This window comes from Phalacrocorax aristotelis, chromosome 2 (genome assembly GCF_949628215.1).
Source record: "Phalacrocorax aristotelis chromosome 2, bGulAri2.1, whole genome shotgun sequence".
Classification (NCBI taxonomy): Eukaryota; Metazoa; Chordata; class Aves; order Suliformes; family Phalacrocoracidae; genus Phalacrocorax; species Phalacrocorax aristotelis.
Window position 1 is genome coordinate 94,924,703 of NC_134277.1, and position 21,203 is coordinate 94,945,905.

General features: G+C 40.2%; 1 protein-coding gene across 6 annotated transcripts in view; it reads left to right on the forward strand.

The window, feature by feature from the left end:
- The window catches only part of FHOD3 (formin homology 2 domain containing 3), a 407,821-nt gene that overhangs the window by 245,392 nt on the left and 141,226 nt on the right, over positions 1 to 21,203 (forward strand). For all 6 annotated transcript variants that reach the window (XM_075084393.1, XM_075084397.1, XM_075084392.1 and 3 more), the window contains exon 6: positions 2,044 to 2,138. In XM_075084393.1, the coding sequence (XP_074940494.1) occupies positions 2,044 to 2,138 (95 nt within the window). The remainder of the gene's footprint in view (positions 1 to 2,043; positions 2,139 to 21,203) is intronic.

Genomic DNA, 21,203 nt, shown 5'->3' on the forward strand with positions numbered 1-21,203 from the left:
TAGCAGATGAAAATTGTCAGGAACCCCTAAAATTTTTGTGTGGCTTCTTTCTAAGGTCTGCTAATTTGCCTTAACCTATTGTTGTTACAAAGAGTCACGTCTAAGAGGCTGAAGAGGAATGCATCCCAGATCTCACTTACGCATCCAGTCAAACTGGTCTTAAGTATAAGCAGTGGAGTAATTTTGTATTGTTTGAATGTTTTCCCTTTAAAAGCAGACTTCTTGCTTTATTTCTATATTAATTTGTAAAACATGCACCAAGAGTAAAATTTGTTTCACATTTGTTTCAAATTCAAATCAAATCCTTTCAGCCCCAACCAAAGAATTTGCAAGGAAAAAAAAAAGGGGGGGGGGGGGGGGGGGTTGGTGACCTTATCATGGCTGGCCCTCATCCTGATTAAGGGCCAAATCTTTTTAGCATTGAAAGAAAATAAAAACAAGAATTAAGACCTTTGATTACCACGGGGATAGCAGTGTTCTCCTCTTTCTTCTACCTGCAAGGAAATGCTACAAAACCGCCATTTATTCAGTCAGTATAATTCTTATCTCTTTTCGCTGACTAGCTTGCATCTTTTATTTTACTTTAACATTTGGGCCTGTATCCCTCCCACCTAATGTTATTCACCTGAAACACGTGTGTTCAGAGGATGGTGAACGATTGCACCCTGGAGAGGAGGAGCAGAGGCAGATAGGCATACCCTAGCTGCAATGCAGCCTGCCTAAAATATGAATTATCTCCTTGCTGTAGCCCTCTTGTTCACTTTTTCTCCATCTTCACTGACCTTGTGGGTGACTTTGCTTCTAGCTTGGTGTAGCAGGTTAGATAAGGAGTATAAGTACCTCAAATTAATACCTCGGGGTTTTTTAACCGTAAATCGACCAACTAGAGCAAAGGAAAAAGGAGGAGACAATGTAAAAATGAAAGGTAGCTGCTTAGCTACAGTGCTTGCCTAATATTCATGTCTTTGAAAATCTGCCCTCAAAGAAGATTATGCTGCACTGTGCACAACCTGTGCAAAAGTTAGCAAACATTCGGAATGTATTTGGAAGACTGAGAACATCATAATTTTCCTCGCCCTGTGGGGTTTTTCCTTTTTTTCCCCCCATAAAGCAGTGTACTAGGGGCTCATCAGGTTGTGCGTTAGATAATTGAGTTGTTATGCCAACAGGCTGTGCTGAAAGGTGTTACATCAGTGATTTCTTTTTCATCCCACTGTGCTTTGATCTCCTGCTATAAAGCAGAAGATCTAACAGTGGAAACTTTTGAAGATGATAGATTAATTTTGCTAATCCACTTTTCATAATCCTTATGAAAAATGTCTGTCCTTATCAGTCAGAAAAGATTTAATAGCTGTTGTCTCTATAAAGTCTCACATTATCAGGATTGCAAACAGTGGAATTACTGTTATGAAATATTCTACTAGCATGTTTTGAAATGTTGTTGTAAATGCTTTAGAATAAATAATAAAGACGCTTCTTTGTTAACCATGCTTTGTTTCTTGTATTTTCTCACTAAAATGCAAAACTCATTTTCAAGAGAGCACTGTGCCATGGTGAATATTTGCTGTCCTTATTGGTGTTAATTGCCCTGCTTTAATTTCGTGTTATCGGAATTCACTGAAACAGTCAGCTTAATCCAAATACACTAAATCCAAACATTATATGGTGCTGAAACGATTGGTAAAAGTCTTGTCTCACAAGACGTAAAGCATTGTAGCTGATGGAACTGTTGTGACAGTAAGCAGTGTGTAGAATACTGTTTGCAGATTTTGGGGAAATAAAATGTGGCATCTTCTAGGAAGGAGCAAGTGCTTGTGCTTGTCCCTGGGTGAAATTCACATTTATATCATCCAGATGAAATCAGTAAAGTTACTGGAGTTGCCCAGGATTTTGTCCAGCACAATCTTGTCCAATATATCTTCCATTAGCTGAGGTCCCCACATCTCTGTAAAACCCTGCTATAAGAAGGTTGCCAGCAATGATTAGGATTATAAAAAGTATTCACCAGGTCTGATTATATTTTATCTCTTTTCTTTACAATAGCTTTGGGCCAGATTATGCTCTATGTCGATGGCATGAATGGAGTAATAAATCATAATGAAACCATCCAATGGCTGTACACACTTATTGGGTCAAAGGTAAGACACTCTCCAAAAGTCGTGTTTTATATGTTTTTGGTGTTCTTTAAATGCATTTTATTTGTATTACGTGTGCATTTAGGGTATAAACAGACTGCATGTTAGGTTCTAAATGAGTCCATAACACTCTGCATGAAAACCAGGGGAAAATGAGCTGTTATTTCTTTTCTAGTGTTTTTATACTCCTTAGTGCTGTTGTCATATACTCTGCTCTTAAAAGCAAAGATACCAAAGATGCTCTTGTCTGTGCTGCCATTGCAGTTGACCATGGAGAAGATTTTTTTAGTTCTGCAGTTGCAGTTCCCAAGGCATTATTTGGAACCACTTTTTGGGGTGTTTTGTTCTGCCTTTCCATTCTATGAATGCAAATCCTTTTCTACAGTTTTACCACTCTACACTGCTCAACTTTGCTGAGCACTGGGGGAAGGCAATTCGGAGTGACTTCCATATTGGAGTAGAATAGAATAGTTCAACTGGAAGGGTCCTACAAAGATTATCCAGTCTGACTGCCTGACCAATTCAGAGATGACCGAAAGTTAAAGCATGTTGTTAAAGGCATTGTCCAAATGCCTCTTAAACACTGACAGGGGTGGAGCTACGACCACCTCCTTAGGAAGCCTGTTCCAGTGCTTGACCACCCCCTCTGTAAAGAAATGGTTCCTAATGTCAAGTCTTCTTGCACCTGAAGAACCCTAGAAGACAAAGTCGGGTACTGGCCTACAGGGTATTCTTTGTTGGTCCCTACACACAAGGAGGCAAAAGCTGAAGGCCAGGATATATGCTACTTGGGTTGGTCTTCTCCTGAGGTGTAGTGATTTAGACAGTGCACAACTCACTTTTAAGGCCATCTTTGCTGGACACAGATTCTGCTAGCACGCGATCCTGAAGGGCCGTAGGGTAGGTAAGGCCACAAACACACTATTCTCCAGTCTGTCGACTCTCCAACTTCAGGAAGTTTATTAAAGCCTGCAGAGACTGCTTCTGCTCCTGCCATGTAGACCTGCTTGGGATAGATCTGTGTGACACAATTGCCAGAACAGGGCATGTTAGCTGTTGTTAACAACTTTAAAGCTGCGATAATTGGTGGAGTTGAATCCATAGTTAGTATCACTAAGAAATTTCCAAGAACTTTTCTTTAAGTGGTTGAGTCACAGAGAGTTGCTGCTGGATACTGTAGTGACACAGAGATGATGCTGCTCTCCTTTTTCCCCAATAGCTTTCATAACACAAGGAGAAAAAAAGCTCGGTGTCCCAGGAGCCTTTTTTAACCACTACAGAATTTTTTCTACTATGTGCAAACTTCACTGCTGCAGCAGATTATCAAGTCAAACAACAGATGCTGCAGTATTGAAATAACTAATTTATCTTGGGTTGACATACCCAAGTAGGTATATTGATAGATACATCAAAGTATCATATGATGGTTATCAAATCTCAGGCTTGGGAGAAGGTGAGGAGAAACTTTTCCCCCATGTAAAATGTTCCACTGTTGGCTGGGCATTATGCTGGGCAGTTTGCCTTCTTGAAACAGGGAAATTTAGCCACAGTTGGGAAAGCAGTGCAAGACGAGAGAGAAATGGTTTGCTTGGTATAGATCCTTGTTTTCTATGGAGCAGATAAAAGAGACAAGCAAAAAAGGAGAAAAAATATTGCCTTGTCCCTGATTATTTTAATTCTCTAATGCACCTAATGGGAGTGGGATGGGGGAGGAACATGACTGTATAGCTACCTTGCAGATTAAATTCTGTCTAGATTTTCTTGACCAGAGTACTTCAGCTCTCGGGTCCTTAAGCTGCTTTCTCCCTCCCCCATTGCCAGCCTGAATGATTATCTTCGTGTCCTGGCTCAGTGCCTGCAGCTGAGGAATGCAGGCAATGTGCTTTGAATACTTTGGTTTCAGGTAGCATCAAAGTTGCTTTTTCATTATTCTTTGACTGTCTTGGAAGACATCTAAGTCCCTGTCTGTGTGCCAGAAGTTAACCGAAGGTATGGCAGGCTTACTGTCAGAGTGTTGTGGGACAGATGCTTTATGCACTTAAAGGTGGTTTTGATTTTCTGTGAAAAATTAACCCCTGGAATTTGCAACACACCTATGGTCTAATTTGCAGCCCTGCTATGCTGATGCCTTCTCTGCAGCAAAGGCAGCGAAAAAGACGTTAATGCTCCTGAATGAAAAAAGGAATAGAGAAATTACCAATTAAGTCTTGGGACAAATCCCGCTAATAGGATGCAGGAGGAATACAGCCATTCAGTGGCCACAGCTGCAACACACAGTTTCTTGCATTCTCAAAAGCTCTGACCAGGTGTAATATACTCAGCAGTGGAGGTGGTTGAATTTTTTCCACTGATTTTTTCTGGTCAAATTCTATAAGGGTTTTGACCCTTTACTGTTACTTGCTCTGCTCTCTTTGTGTAGGGCTGCTGGCCCTGTGGCCCTTGCTTACTTCGAGCAGTGTATTATTGCATGTGCTTGTCCGCTACGGGACACACATTCAGCAGAGGACCTTAGGGTCTGCCACACTCAGCACTGCAACAGCTATAATTTTGGCAGTGAGCTCCAAGTTCATTTTAGGCACCCAGCGATATTTCTGTATGGGTATAGGGGAAGGGGGTGGGAAATAAAATTGGAAATTAGTGAGAAGGGCTATAAGCAATTTACTGAAAGCCTGTCTAGATTGTTGTCATTATATTCCTTATTATTGCTAGTTCTGCTGCAGTTTTACCCCTCTAAGCATCAGTAGATGCTTACATAGATGGATTATGAGAAGTTGCTGATAATTTCGGTGCTGTGGTCTAAATTTGCTCTGAATAGAGTTACTGGGGAGGTGATTAAAATTCCAGCAGCGTGACTGCACTAGTGTTGCTGTCCTTACACTAGATAAGAGGCACCAGTGGTGTCAGAGTGAGGAACTGACAAGCTGGAAGGAAGTTAATATTAGATGACTCATTTGTTAGTGGGGAGAAAGAGCCTGCTGTTTCAAATTGGTATTATATAGGTGTTAGACTGGAAATTTGAAGTTTGCATTTCCCTTCTTCTACCATGTTATTTAAAGTGAAGAGCATCATCAGCAAATCTCAGGCTCTTTGCAAGACCCATCCAACCATGTGTAACCACGCCAACGTGTGCCAGTGGCCTGTCACAGGCTGGCTATAGACCACTTTCCAGTCATCAATGGCTAACAGATCCATGGCATAAAACCGTTATAGAATAATCCGAATTTAAATGTACATTACTATTATTTCATCATTAGTTATATAGACAGCAATTCTTCAGTCTTTCCCTGTTTAACAAAGCGTTCAAGTATGTACTTAATTATAGGTGTATGGTTACATGCTGTTGGCTTCCAGGGAACTTTAATACATAACTGAGGTCAGCAGTGCACTGCTGTGGGAGTGTAAAAGAGGGCTGTAGCAGGGCCAAGGCTCTGACCATCTTGTGTAAGCTAGAAGTTACGTAAATAGGAAATACCTATGTCAACCAAGTTTTCTTTTAGCATTCGTCAGTAGCATGGAACATTCATGCAAGATGGTTTGCTTTTTAAAAGGCAAAACTAGGAGTCAGTGAATGTTAGGTAACAGTGCTTTCAGAATTGCTCCTTAATTTTTACTTTTGTTTCTTTTAAAGTGGGTAAACTAACCTATCAAGGATGTTGCCTTAACTGACCACATGCCATAACACAAACCTTGATTCAACATCACAGCCCCTGGGAAATTTCACCACTTTCTCTGTGTCTCTGCCAGCTATATGTTGCTGCTACTGAAGTTGGAATTAAGTTTTTTACATCATATTGCAAGTTATATTTGGCCTGCTTGTAAAGGGACCTGACGGCTGTCACCCCAGAGCCCTGTGGAGCTCTATGGTGGATCATCTGCAGGTAGAGTCTCGGTTTGATGGTGATGGCAAGGACTGCTGGAAGATTTCTCTTAGCAAAATGAGGGACACCAACTTAAACACATATATGCACTAAGCCATATTAAATCTTTGTAATGTATTTTTCATCTGTTAGCATGTATGAGGTAATATATATTATCTTTCGTATGCGTTGGTATTCCCTCTGACCTAATAATATCAAGTTCACAATACTGTATCAGTGCGTTACCCTCTCCAGGACTGCCTACTGGCGGTTTACAAAAAGTACATTTCTGAACCAAACATTTTGGAAAAAACCCAGGTGTTTATATCGTGTACTAAAGAACCAAACATTCCTTTGCATCACAAACCCGCAGGCTTTTGCCACTCCACCTCAGTCTTCAAAGGCACATCTAAGGCATTAAGTAGTCCAAAACCTGAGTCTGGTTTCACCTTTTCTTTCCCCACATTTCTGACTGCTACTGATAATGATTATTTTTTCCCATTTGATGATCCAGGCTGTTCTAATTTCCACCAGAGGAGCTAAAGCCCCTTTTTGGCATTGTTTCGGTGGAAAGTAATCCATTTTCAAAGTGGCGCTGGGTAACCTCAGAAGACTGGGTGGAATGCTGGGCCCAGGCTGATAGAACGAGGTTGATTAAAGATTCCTATCTCACATCTTGTTTTAATTTTTTTTTTTTCTACTTTGCTTCTGTCTGGGTCCTAGATTGCAAGTTTAAATATGAATTTTAACTAGCAAGTTGTTCTCTGTGTCTTGTGTGAATCTTTCAATTCCCTTGGAATTGAAGTAATGACTTCAATTCATTGACTTCAATGACTGAGTGTTTTAAATGTACTTCAATCCAAAATAAGAAAAAAATCCACAGCGTTCAAACAGAACATAGTTAGAGTGGGTGATTTTGTTGATTTCAAAAACCAAGTCCAGTAGGGCTGCTTTCCCTGCACAGTGCCAATGACATGTTAAAACATGCATGTGGTTGGTAAGTCATTTCATGAGAATTCTGAGAGAAATATTATTCTTAGTCACAAAAAGCACTAAAATTATTTTTACAAGTGAATCATTTAAGGTATGTAAAGGTAAATACTCAGTTTAAGAACTTGATTAAATCAGTCTCCGTTTCACAAGTCATTTATGCATGTGCTCAACTGGAGTCATAAGCAGAGAAAAGAATACCAGATAAATTGAGTTTGTGCTTTTTCTTTTCCTCAGGAAATTTCTCACCAAAACTTATGCAAATTGGTATTAAATTGGGTCTACAAATATATACCGTTCAGTGGTTTATAGTTATGGAGAAAACATAATGGGCTTAACAGGTATGAACAGGACTAAAATAGTAGCATTACTAGTATTGAAATCCAAAACATGTTAAATTAAATCACCACCAAAACTGGATAGGGTACTGTCTTGTTGTAGGGTTTTGGATATACGATGTGTTAATTTTTCTGGTGATATATTTTGAAAATTTTGCGTATGGATGGCCTATTCTGAGTTAACATTGCCTGGACAATGAGAATGAATATATATAGGAATACGTCTGGTCTTTGTGAGCAGGAGGTTGCGCTGTAGCATTATTTTGCACTTTATTCTTAATGTATTTGGAAGATGATCTAGAAAAACTGGCTAGCTAAAAGAATTAAGCATCCAGGAAAAATTACACAGCTTGGGGACCTACTGTGATTAATTTCATATTTTGCCTTCTTTCCAGTCTGCTGCCTCGATGGTTGACAAACTCCTTTGTAGCCTCTGACAAGTGAGACTCCACATACAGCTAACGCTCAAGCTGCTTAGATTGCACCACCTCTCTTACCTCCAGCCACAACTCTGATAAACCTGTGATTTTGTTCTGGTTTGGGGTCTAGCCTAGGTATAAATGTGAGTTACGTGTCAGTCTTTCAGGTTCTCAGGCTCCTTTGTTTCCTGGAAGGGTTCAGAGCAAAACTTAGGTCTCCTCTTGAGCCCTAAAATGGGTGAAGCGTCACCCATGGGCTGCCCTGTGCCTGAGACCTTGAGCTGTGGTGAACAGGTACAACTGCTTTGACTTCTGTGAAACTGTGAACATTCATGTCAGCTTAGCAGCTGGGTCTTAAATTTAAATCCTCCATGCATTTGGCCATTGGATTGTTGTTATAGAAACGGTTATGTGAGGGAGAAACAAAATCCTGAATTTATAGGAACTTTCGTACTTCCTGCCTCTAAATGGCTTGAGCAAACACTCTCCGAAGTTGGTGGAGAGCTTCCCTGTCTTTCACTCAGAATCTGTAACACCACTGTTGCATGAACAGAGTTTATTTTGAATTGTACTTAATTATTGGTTTGAAGATAAGGATCAGGATGTTGCAATAAACTTGGAATAGGATATGCCAGCCAGTGCAGACTATGTTAGGGGCTTGTTTTGGTCTGTCCAACTCAGCGGACAGGCTGCTGTGAGTGCTGCTTTTCTTTACCAATGGTATTTGTAGGTGGGTTTCAAAGTTGTTCCATCAAATGTGACAGTTTGCAGTAGTCCAGTCCTGCAACAATAACTATTCCTGTAGCTCTGTCCGCTGCATTTACTTATGAGTATTTTGGAGGGTTTAATGCCTATTTTTCTGGGTTCAAAATGAACTCCTGTAGATTAAGGCAATACTAGAAAACACACAGTTCCCCCATATCATATTAGAGATCTGATTTCAACACATTTGAAGTGGAGAATGAGAAAATGTAATGATTAACTACTAACAATACAGCAAATGTTTAGGCCCAACTTTTCATTCAGTCTCATCTGTTCAAACCTATATAAGAAAATGTCCTGCTAGCAATGAGTGAAATATGTCTATATGTTTCCAGAAAATACCATGCATCTATGCAGATATACAGGTTTCTTGTTGTAAAGGAAAAACATGAAGAAGGGAAAAAAACAAGTGTTATACTAGAATTAAGTAGGGGGGGAAATGGTAAAATAACCTAAAAATCACTGCTAGCTTTTAGAATTACCTTAGTCTCTCTTACTAATGTAGTTCAGTGTTACAGATCCATTACCATTTACATTTGTGAGCAAATTATTGTGCCTCAGGCCCTAGCTATTAGTATTTTCTATTAGCTACCAGTGTTTTCTAACAAGCATTATGTCCAGCATTCCTGTGAAAGGAAAAGGTGCAGCTGGAAAGTTTGTATGTATTGAGGGGTGAGACTAAAGAAAATGGAGCCTACTCTTTCCAGCATGCTTGAAGCTGCCAGTGTGAAAGGTCTTCAACTCTACGATCAATTGCCTGAACAAGAAAAATAGAAAAGTTTCAACCATAGGTTGTCAGATGGAAAAGAGTGAAGAAATATGAAAGAGGTGCTACGAGGATAAAAAGCAGCTGTTTATAATCCAAGCTTACAGTACACACCTGAGATTTCTATGCATATCTAAACACAGAAATCAACTTGGCCAACATAAAACACATTGCAGTCAGTATGCCAAACCTTTTGGGATAGCTAAGTTATCATTTTGCAGGGTAGAAGTATCATTAGTCCTAAGTCAGGAGTTTAGTAAGCTGCATTTTAAGGAGTGTTCTAAAATTAAAATAAGCAGTTATGTCTGAACCTTTTCTGGAAGCACTCTTCCATGAACTCGGATGCATAATGCTTCAGTTTGCAGGGTTGCCTGTTTTCTGGGCTGTGTTGTTCTTAGGTGACACAGGGATGTATCTTTTCTGGCAGTGGCTATGGTGCTTGGCAGAGGGAATGTGGGCTATTAGAAAGTTTTGATGAAGAACAGGGAAAGCTTTTCTGGTGTATAGTCAGTTATTGAAATGCCCCCACACTCAAATTTGTTAGCTCAGACCTTTAGTGAAGGTCAAGTGATGTGGTTTTTTGATCTGTTTAATAGTTAAAGTAAGTGTATGCAAAAAGTTCAGCTAACGCTTCACAATGAAGTATTTCCTCTAAATTTCCCCGTTGTTTTTTTTAATCATAATAATTTCCTTTTGATCTGGTCATGTCAATGTCTAATTATGTGATGTTATCCATTTTTAGCACTGTTGCAGACCTAAGATATGGACTGCGCCAGGAGGTGCTACTTCATGTAGGCATCCTGGTAGGAAGCCATTTGGCAATCCTTCCTCTCTCTTCTAAGCCCAGTTCTCCAAGACTAATACTTTGTGCCACAAAACTCAACAGCTTCTAACATTGGAAGAAGATTTTGGAAGTCATTTCGGTCTGAAATGACCTCATGCATTATCAAATATGGCTGTACATTAAACTAGCTATTTTGCCAATCTGTCCGATCTCAGAGTCTGGTGTACACACTTATACTCATCAGTAAATGGGTATCAAAAATCAAAGTCTTAGGCTCATCTCAGTAGCAAACATCCTTTGTACTCTGTCCTTGTATCTCCATGAGCTCACATGCCTCATTTCAGCAAGCCACTGGGCAAGTGCTTTTTGTTCCCTGCAGGTGTGATGAGGCCTTGAATCATGGGGAGGGGGGCCTGCGTCTGTGTCACGTGTGGTACCTAAGATCAGTATGAAAAATACGAAAACAGACCAGAGTGAATGGCTATGTTTCCAGAAAGTGCTGAGCATCAGCACCTCACCTGTACTTATTGACAAATTGTTGCGTTGTTCCTCTTCCCTCTGCGTAGTGAGACCAGTATAAGAAACAAAGCTGGCATTGAGATCTCCTGAGGCTTAATTAAGTGTCCTGAGTTTTTATAGGATATGGGTAGGATGCTTTTGTTAATGGCCTCATTTTTCTCACTGTTTACTATAAACTTTTGGAGACACAAACTTCATTACCAATCTTGTTCTTCCTCTCACCTCTATTTAGATGATTACTGAATTGTTATTAAAGATTTTTGAGAAGAACTGCACTGTTGGTGTGGATGCTTTTTACAGGATTTTGCAGAATTGTGAGGATGGTTTGTGAGGAAACAACAGCAGAAATTCCACACAAAGTCTGTTCAAATTTTTGGCTGTGCAGGGATCTCATACATGGATTCATGAATTGAATCCACTGTGTACTCTGTCTCTGCTGTGAGGCATATAGAGTCCATGTTTTTCTGCAGAGCTGTGCTGCAAAATCTTCTGTCTCCATTTTTTTACTGAATGTCCTATCTTTGGAAACTCCTTGAGACAGAAACTGAATTAGTCAATAGAGCATTCATTGCCTTTATTTTTCTTCTTAAATTTGTCTTAGTTTTCTATTTAATTTGTCTCTGTCCTTGTTGCGATATATAATGCAGTAGTGGAATCCTGCCTGCAGGAAAGAAGGTGGTATCCAACACTTTTTGCAGCATCATGTAAACTAGATCCAAGGCAGTTCAGCCAACACAGCAGTTAATATACCAGTGTTTTTCACATAGCTTAGCCTGGAAGAATGGCCCAGCCAGGAAGGGAGTCCATACACTGGGAGACCCAGGCTGAAACCAGCTTCCAGGCACATTCTTGAACCATTTTCCAAATCCCTTTGTGTCCCGGTCTCTCATCTGGAAAATTGGTGTTTGGATTTTAGAGCCCTGGCGGAAGAACACGAAGGAGTGGAGGGACAGATTATATGTGTTGAAGACAGATACATAGATGAAAGTTGAACTTAATACTAATTGTTAACATACCTGTCCTTCTGGCATCTCTGAAGAATGCTTGTCATTCTTTTATTTAGATATAGTTGTTCTTTAAAGCAGCGGCTACTAGCAGAAAGTACTTGGATAACAGTAAAAAATACACTGTATCAAAAATGGAAACCACCAAAACGTATGTGATGGCTTTATATTCAGCATGTAGTGCACCCCAAGGAACCTCTGAGTTGCAAGCAGCTCAGGGCCCTGAAGTTACCTCACCAGGTTATTGCCCTAGAACTTATTGTGGTTACCTCATAATTTTTTTCTTGGCCTCCTCAGCTAGACCTTAGGAAGGAAGGTGTCTGGTAAAGTGTGTGGACTATGATTATTTTTCGTAAGATCAAAAGAAAGGTTCTCTCTCTCTCTCTTTTTTTTTTTTTTTTTTTTTTTAATTTCCCGGTCCTCTAGTAGTAGTTTATACCATAAAAAGTCTTTTCAGAATAATTTCCAGCATACCAGCAGGTTTTCTAGCTGGCTCCCATGATACACTGAAATGAGTCTCATCTGGACATGCTGTGTACTCTCCATATTCTGATCATCTTTAATCACAGAATCGAACAAGGGGTTCAGATGCTTCCTGGTTTGCCCCCTTTATCTCTCTACTATTTTCCTTTTTGAAGACCACATTAATGAAAACGAGAATGTGGTGTTCAATATAAAAAATACTGTTAATACCTCTGCCGGCATGGAATTTTTATAGATTGGTCCCTTTTTATTTTTTAATTTCCTCTTCTTATTAAAAGACACGGTACTGTAGCAAATGTATGCTTTGTCTTTTTTGTTTCCAGCAGCGTGTAGCTGCTTCTTTCTTTAGTTTAGTAATAAAATGAAAGCATCCTCTTCAGAAGCCATTTTTTTCTACAATGCCCTTTAAATTTCACTGTGTGGTTGTCTAAGCACCTTATGGTTATGATTTTGGAGGGAAATGCAACTCTCTGTTAACTCACAGTTTGAATACTTCCCCAGTTGAGCTTTGCACGTGGCAGCCTTTCTTGCAGAATGTAAACAGAAAGAGTAAGATGGGACAAGAGACCCCTGCAGGTATTAATGTATTGGATTGCCTCACAATGATTAATCCCATGTGGGTTGAGTTTCTGTTCACCCTGTTTCCCTTTAATTAGAGAGAATAGAATTCCACTTCTTCATATTTTTTCTCCTCTGTGTTACTACCCCTCTCCATGGTTTGCAGTCCTGTATGCTCAGGTTACTTCTTCTTTTTGTCTTCCTCATCGTGGTCTAGCTTTCCCATGTACACACTCTCCTCATATTTGATGTCTGTTGGGCCACTCTTCCATGCACAGGGTAAGTGTAGAGCCCCACTGTAGTAAGGATTCTTGGTGGCTGTAGGGGGAAAGACGTGATAGACCACCTGAAGATAAGTTTGCTCCTAGATCTTCGCTGCCTGGAGATTTGCTCAGACAGGCGTCTCTATTAGTTGTGGATCTGATAGTGAGATTTGTGCCAAACTTGCTTAGAATAGATGATACACCTCGACTTTCATTGCTGGCCTGCATGGTGTCTCTTCTCATCTCCATCTGATGTGGGGATGCAACGTGAGTGACCAAGTTTTGAGTTTCTGCCAGTTGAAGATCTCAGTTCAGAGCAGAGCATCAGATGGAAAGCGTCAATTTACTAAGTAGGAAATGCACTATATGTCAAAGATGATAGCCTTGCCATTTACTAGGGTGGGTTTTGTATAGGAACAGCAGCACTCAGAGAGCGGCCCAAAGCATTGGGCCATGGGACAGGATCCGAAAAATGAGCACAAGATTTTCCTGACGTCATCACCTGATGTAGTAATATTGCAGTTACTCATCTGGGGGGTTGTTTTGTTTTTCTTCCCTTTTGCTCAGAAGGGCGGGTTAGGATTATTCGTCATCTTTGGCTAAACTGACACGAAGTTATGTGGAACAGATGGACATCACCAGGCTGCCATTACCTACGGGTCATCAGCACAACATGTTGTGACAGGTCTGAATAGTTCAATCCCAGTATGCACCAGTTATGATACTATGGATGTTACAGCACTGATAGCTTCCTGTCTTTTCAGTTATTCTTTAGTTCCAGAACAGAAACGAAGCCTAAAAAAAGCATCCTTCCCATTAACTCCCCTTTCAGAGGGTTGCTTTCTGAATTTTTTACAGTAGTTTGCCTTTCCTCATGGAAGAGAGTTGCAGTTTGAGAGGAAAAAAGGGTGATACTTCACTCATTGCTGAAGCTTCAAGAGATTTTAGGCTTACCTTTTCCTTTGAAACCATGCTATTAATTTGTGTGCGATTTAATTTTAAATCCTGCTTTTTCGATAAAAATAGTTTGCTTAAATGTCCTGTATATTTAGATCCAAAGCAAAATTTGGAAATTTTTCGAGTAGATAGTAATACCTCCTGCCTCCATCTGAGATTCCTTCATTCCTGCATGGGTATGGATGCATGCAGATGAACGCTGACACAGGCGCATTTTCTCTGACTGCTCTGGAGAAGCAGCAGCATCAGTGGTGGCCACCGCCTGCCTGCAGCAAGTAAAGAACAAGAAAGGAGACCAGACAGGACATATCTTGTACAACCAAGATGCAGAAAATACCGCAACTGTTCTCATGTAGAAGGAAAAAAAAATCAGTGAGGGGAAGAAAAAAAGCAAGCTGCCTTTTCTGCTTTAGAAAAGCCATCCCACAGCACCACCTAGCAGACACAGACGTTATGAATAAGCACGCTGGAGCAAAATGCTACTTGGACAATAAGGTGTTGAGCAGGACTGCATGCTTTAAAACAGCTGTTCCACCTAATACCTCGCACAGGTCATTGGTGTGAGCTGAGTTGTGCTGTCCTTCCCTCATACAGCTGTTACCCTTTAGTATCGGGTATTGGTAGCCTGATGCAGCTAATTAATCTCTCTGCGTATTTGATGACACACATTTTCAGGTTTTGGGGTTTTTTTTTTGTACTCTGGAGTTGTGCCGTTTGGCCCCACGTGTTTTTTAATGCCTCTAGCTTAATTGGAGCGATGGCACACTCAATCATCTTGCAATTTATTTGGTTTTGTCTGCATTAGTCCCAGGTGCCGGGGGGGAATCGCCCAGCAGCCTGCTGAGGAATACTGCCAAAGCACGGATTTTGAAGAGCACAACAAGCACAGCCTGGTCCCACCCCCACAGCTGGGGAAGATGTGTTAGAAAACAGTTAAGCTGCAGCTGCTGGCTGCCTCCCTTTTTAAAAGTAGACGTTGTACATGTCTGTTTTCCTAGGGGGACCAGAATGCAAGCTTGCTTTTGGGCTGCAAATGTGAAGTATTTGTGAAACTGTAGCAGATTCCAGCCTATAGCCTTTACTGTGTTACTTGATTAATCTTGCTCATCTCCGTACATTAAAATGCCTTTTAGCCTTTGCCCTACCATCCTGAAGACATGGGTATGAAAGGCTCTGGCAATGCCTACTTGTGGGAGGCCGTCTAGGAGCTTGAAGGAAATACTCAGGTTTGAGTTGAAGCAGAGATTTCAGAGCACAAGTTGTAGGTGGTTATGCTGAACTAGAGCAGCACTGGTTCTTCTGTGAATTGTGCTGTGGATATACGGGTTGGAAACAACACGACACAGTAATGGGAAGGAGTTGTAGGATTTTCAGCTTGCAAAGATTTTTAGTTTGGCATTATGCATGCAGGCAGATCTGCTTTACTACTCAGAGGTAGTACTCAGAGATCTCTGGCAGCAAGACTGAAATCCAGTCCCTTCCACATTCTGAGATGTTATTTTCCTGGTTGAAGTGGGGAACTGGCTATCAAGAGTCTTAATTTACTCTGTAGCATTGGGAAATAATAATAATTATTATTATTCAGAGCCAAGAACTAAATCCATATTTGGACACCTAAAATATTATTTCAGATATTGTGAGAAATTTTACTTTTATGAAAGGAAATATGCCTCTGCAGTACCTTGGAAAATTAAAAGAATACTTTTTTCCTGGTATTTCCATGATCACTACGGTAATATCTTTCATGCCCTTCACACAGTTGCTCCATGATACTTCTCATCTCTTTTATGGAACTATTTAGATGTTTAAGTAAATGTTCCTTATGAAAGCCTACCATGAAACGTTTCCTAAAAGCAGGAAAAATAACACCAAATGTAAGAGTTCAGTGTGACTTTTGTACTCTCAATAAACTCACCTCTTCAAAAATTGTAGTTTACTGAGCTGAAAGGGTCAAATATCAATTACATCTGCTTTTGGCTAAATCCATAGGAACCATTCCTGTCAGACATTACACAGCTACCGCAGTGCACTTTAGTTGAGCTTTCTGGGATACAAAGGATCATGTTCTGCAGCAGCTTATTTTACTGCTTTGAGAACTGCTGCCCCTCATTAGGGCATCACTGTATTTACTGATTCTGCCTGCAGTTACTCTTGACTTCAGAAGAAAGTGGAAGTAATCTGTTGTGGTTACTTCAGGAAAAAAAAAAAGCTTGGGTTTTTTATTTTCTTCTTTCTCTCCTTTCTGTCTGTACTGCTCCTGAATAACTGAAACAACAGTCCAAAATTGATCTATGATGCAAGTCAAATCACTGCTGATTATGATCTCATGCTTCTGTGGGTTCAGCCCTTTGAATGACCATGGCAATTGCTTGGCTTAAAACTACACAAGTCCCAGATGCTGAATAATTGTCAAATACTACATCTCAAATATGTTCCATTCTGACAACAATGAAACTAAAACGCACGTTAAATAACGCCACAATAAAGGCACATCCAACTGTGCAGTGGTTTGGTCAAATGTGTTTAGTCCTCAGGTTCAGACTAGGGCACTGAGAAGGGTCAAATGAAGAGAAATCTGGGCTCTGCTGCTGTGCTAGCTCCTCCCTTATCCTGGTCACCACTGCTGCAAACCTACCTGTAGCTTGGTAACTACAGCCGCCAAGGAATATACAGGCATATGTTTGATTTCAGTTATCTTATTACTTTGCTGTTTGGTATTTTTAGACTTGTGGCAAGAATGGCCACGTTGCAGGTGAGTTTGGAGCATGGTCTGTGGTACTTCTAAGGCTCTGTTATCTCACTTGGGAAATAAGGAACCTGGTCCAGACTTCTCTTTGAGCTACACATACAGATTTCCAAGAAATCAGGCTATAGGGAGAGTTGTACACATACATATGCGTGAGCTCAGAAGCCCTCCTGGACCTGTCAGTTTTGAAAACGGGTTTCTGAGCCTTAAATACATGTGATAGCCATGTTCTGAGTCTGCTATATAGAAACATTTTTCTAACCCTTTCTGTGTGCTGTCAAACTAGACTGAAAGTAAGGATTGCTGTCATTGATGAGGAACTGAAACACAAATTCTGTGAGTCATAGGAGGTTCGTTAGTCAGCTGCTCATTATTCTCTTAAGTGCTTGGGAAAATTAAGTCACTTAAGCTGTGATATTGCGGTACCATGATCCCAGACCACACCTGTTGTGCAGAGAACTACTAGATTCTCATTGCATAAGAGGCTTCAGGTGGTTTGTGAACGGAAAAGCACATTTTGGGTATCTGGATGAGCTTCTGAATCGTAGTGCATGTAGGACTGCTCTGCTATACCAAAATTAGGCGATCACTGTGATCTGGTGAAAATAACAAGTGTTATGGATCTTTTTGCACCCTGACATCCCTTTCAGTGTATGTGTGTTTGGGGGGTGGTATGGGTGTGTGAGGGAGAGACACAAAATAAGTTGCAGATGCCAGGCTTCGAAAAATGAAGAGTGCTTTAAAATAAAAATCCAGGTGTCTCAGTTTTGTTATTCATGTTCTTGATATAGCTGTTATCATTTAGTCATATTTGATCATTTAGACATGGTCTTGCACAACTAGGTCTAGGTAGCTCTGCAGGGAGCTGGGCAAGATGACCTCCAGAGGTCCCTTCCAACCTCAGCTGTTCTATGATTCTGTGCATCACCCAAAGTTCCTCCTCCCTTTTCTGCTGTAGTGGTACGCACATACATATGCCTTATACTATGAAGAAAACAATAAAAGCCAGGTATTTTTTGTGAGTTGTAACAAAGAAATTGACTTCTAGTCAAACTAGAGTTGGGATCTGGACATGGTGATGAATTGGGACACCAGAGTCCTCTCAAAGATGTTGATGAAGCTGAAGTTGACATTGTCTGGCCTGCAAACCTTTGGAACACAAATGAACATGAATGTGATTAGAGTTAACTCCAACTTGGGCTTGGGAAGACATTCCCACATTACCAGGAGGAGTGCTGTATAGAAACACTTCCATTTTTATTATCCAGGCAGGAGTCTGAGGGGTCTCTTTGCACCTCTTTCTTATTTCTGTGTTTCAAAACCAAACATAAATCTTTTCAGTCTGTATGGTTTTTTTATTTGCTGTAAAGTTGAGGGTGGATGTTATGAGTTTGGTTGATATAAGTCAGAGGAAGGAGGTAGCTTGAGTTAGAGGAGTTACATTATCTCCTTGAACACTGTATCTCTTCCAAAATATACATCACTGTGATATGAGATTACTGTTGCCTACCATAGTAACATCATATAATCTTGCCGTTCTCCAGCTATTTGCAGAAGTTGCATACCTGCTAGCATTTATGAAAGCCAAAACTTAAAATATCTCCATCTCTGTCCTCTTTCAGTGAAGGAGTGTGTTAGAATCATGTGAAATCGCTAGGGCTATGTAATTTAGCAGTGCCATAGCTGATATGCAGTGACTTGTGCCCCCATAAATCAGGTTTCTAAATGCTAGCTGTGTGTGGAAGATGCTGCCACTCAGCTCAGAAGCCCACCACATGGGAAGATGGGAATGTGTCTGGGCTCAGTTACATTTTTGGTTTCATCATATAGTCCTGTGGATGCAGAAAAAAGCATCTGGACTCTATTGATGATGTGAATTAGATTTTAGGATAGCTGCTTTTTGCAGACTTGGGAAAGCTGTGACAAATAGGTGATTGCTGGAGAAATGTGACTGCTTCTGTTATGTTTAGATGCTCCTCAGAAAGCAGCTTTATTCATTAACTTTATTAAGCAAGTTGTCCAAAGGGAAGTAAATGGGTCTAGTTTTGCAGTCAAACCGCTGCTTCTGGGTTCCTTTTTGTGCCTGATAATACTCAGAAGTTTGAGAACAGAGAAAAATCTGCAGTCTATACATACAGTGAAATACTAGCACTCTTACTGTTCCAGTAATAAGTGGAATATATACATATATATCTCCTTTCTCTAGTTTTACTTTATTAGTTATTCTTTCAAGAGGAGTTTTTCATGGGCTTCTTCCATGGTTTAATGAATGATATTTGCTCTTTCAACAGGTTTTTTTCTTTATTTTATTTCAGTAGTTCAAACCACTAGTATGTTGCTATTTAGGATGCCTAAAAAGGATAACCTGTGAACAATTATTTGCTTAAGAAAGATGTTGCAATAGATAATATATTATAGTTTGGACTCTTTATTAACACACTATCTTCAACAACTTCCACCCATTTTATAAATAGGTTGTTTTGATTTTGAGTTTTTGCTGTTGAAATGTTGTCTACGAGATTGCCCAGTGTCAGGAAAAGACTGCCAACCATATCATTAAAATTACAGGGGTTTTCAGGTGAAGTTATTTAAACCCAGCCATAGTTTTGGTATTTAATATGAGTACTTTTTAATGGAACTGTTGAAAGAACAAATTTCACATGCGTAAAACCACAGAATAATAACAGAGTAGTTTTCCACTGTACTTGCAGACCCAAATATTTTTTTTCCCCTAGGGCCCTTGAACTCAACCTTGGTATTATTTAAACAGGACATCGCCAAGGCCACTAACTCTAGCAAGTTGTTTCATGAGCAGTAGAACTAATGAAGCAATTTATCTTTGTTCTCCTTCCTTGCTTTTTCCTTCCCATCCCACGTGTTCTCAGTACCATCAGTTCTGCTGTGTATCTCATGCCTGTCTTTGGTACAGCTGGCAGCCTGCGGTGTGGCTGGCGGAAGGCTTCATGAGGACTAATTTTCTAGGTGGCTCCCTTTCAAAATGGCTGGAAGCTTACCTTTCTCTGATGAGAATGCTGACTTGGGGGTCTTTTGTAATGCAGTTTTCAATGCAGTTTTGAGTAGGAATATAGTTAAATATGACCGAATTCAGTGAGCAGATCCCAGAGTTATGGGGAAGAGTCAGTCTACAAGTAGACAGCGTAAGGGACAGCACACCTCTCTCAGGAAACACAAGTGAAAATGGAGTGCTCCTCATGACTGTTGTGTGTTCAAGTGGGTTTAATTTTATAAGGACGCTCTGAGAGAAGGTATTCTGACAATTTCCTTATTTTTCTGTTTTACTCTGGCTTTGACCATAATTCAAGAGCCACACATTTTACTGGTGATGACTTTCACAGGCAGGGACAGGGTCACCTCTCAACTCCACCTGAACTGTTCTGTGCATCAGCCAGGAGGAAAACTAACTTCATGATGACAATGAAGATTTGAGATGCTGCTTCGTACACGGTTCCCATATCAAATGTGCCGCAGGGCTGAAGCCTGTGAAGCACTCTGCTAGTGTCATGAAGAAAGTCTTTGCATCACCTACAGGCCAGCCTGTATAAATCAGAGGTCTGGCTGTGATAGGAGGTGGGTCTCAGAAGAAAGTGGTTAGGTGCGGAAAATTGATATGGAGCAAGTGGACTTCCTTCTACGTAGTTTCTAATAACTCATGAAAATGTTCTAGTAGTGATTTAATCTTAAATCTAAACCCTGCATTTGGAATTTAAAATATTTCTAAAAATACGCATTAGTCAGCTATTCATCTGAAGGCTTAAAAAAAGGAAATAAGATGCAATGTTACATCTTCTATTTGCCTTTTAAGTTCACAGTACTTCAGCTTTCCTGTTTGTAAAATGCGATGAATCACTGCCCGCTTCATAGAACTGTAGCATGACTTGATTAATTGTAGATGGCTTTTCAGATCCTTAAATGCAAAGCGTAACACATCAGTAACTTATCTTAGTATTTTGAAGTGTTAACAAGTTACCTAATCCATTCTCTCTTTAAAATTGATTGCCTTTTGTCTTGAGTACGGTGACATTGTATTGCATTAGATGCCTTCACAAACCAAGGTGTCACTCAGTCGCATAACAAAATCTAGAATAGTGTGATATGAAGGGGATTTTGGAAAGGGAAGTGAAAAGAAAGTCCTGTCTGCACTTAAGTTTATAAAAACCCTTTTCCTTTTGTAGTTTCTTTGGGACACAGATAAGGAAATATCAGCTTGGCCCTGCCCAAGGAGAAAAAGTTGCTGAAACTGCCATTCTCCCAAACTTTTCCTGTTGCCAGAGATTCAGCCCAGTGACCATCTGTTGAGGACAGCATAGTTCAAGGCTAACATCAGACATCAGTGTGGAGGGCTCAGCATTAAACTCTTCTATCATTATAAGAAGAAAATAAAAAAAGGTGCCAAATGGCCTTAATTATATTTCCCCTGTGTAGGCACATGCACCCCATTCTTGTGATCGATTTTAGTTTGCAAATTCATCTATTATGTGAAATTCTAATTCCCCGTGGTTTCATATCTTCTTATCTACTTATCTTCCTGTTACCAAAACATGAAATATCACTATGTCTGTTGCTGAACAGATCATCAGGGTAGTGTTCAAGAGAGAAAATGT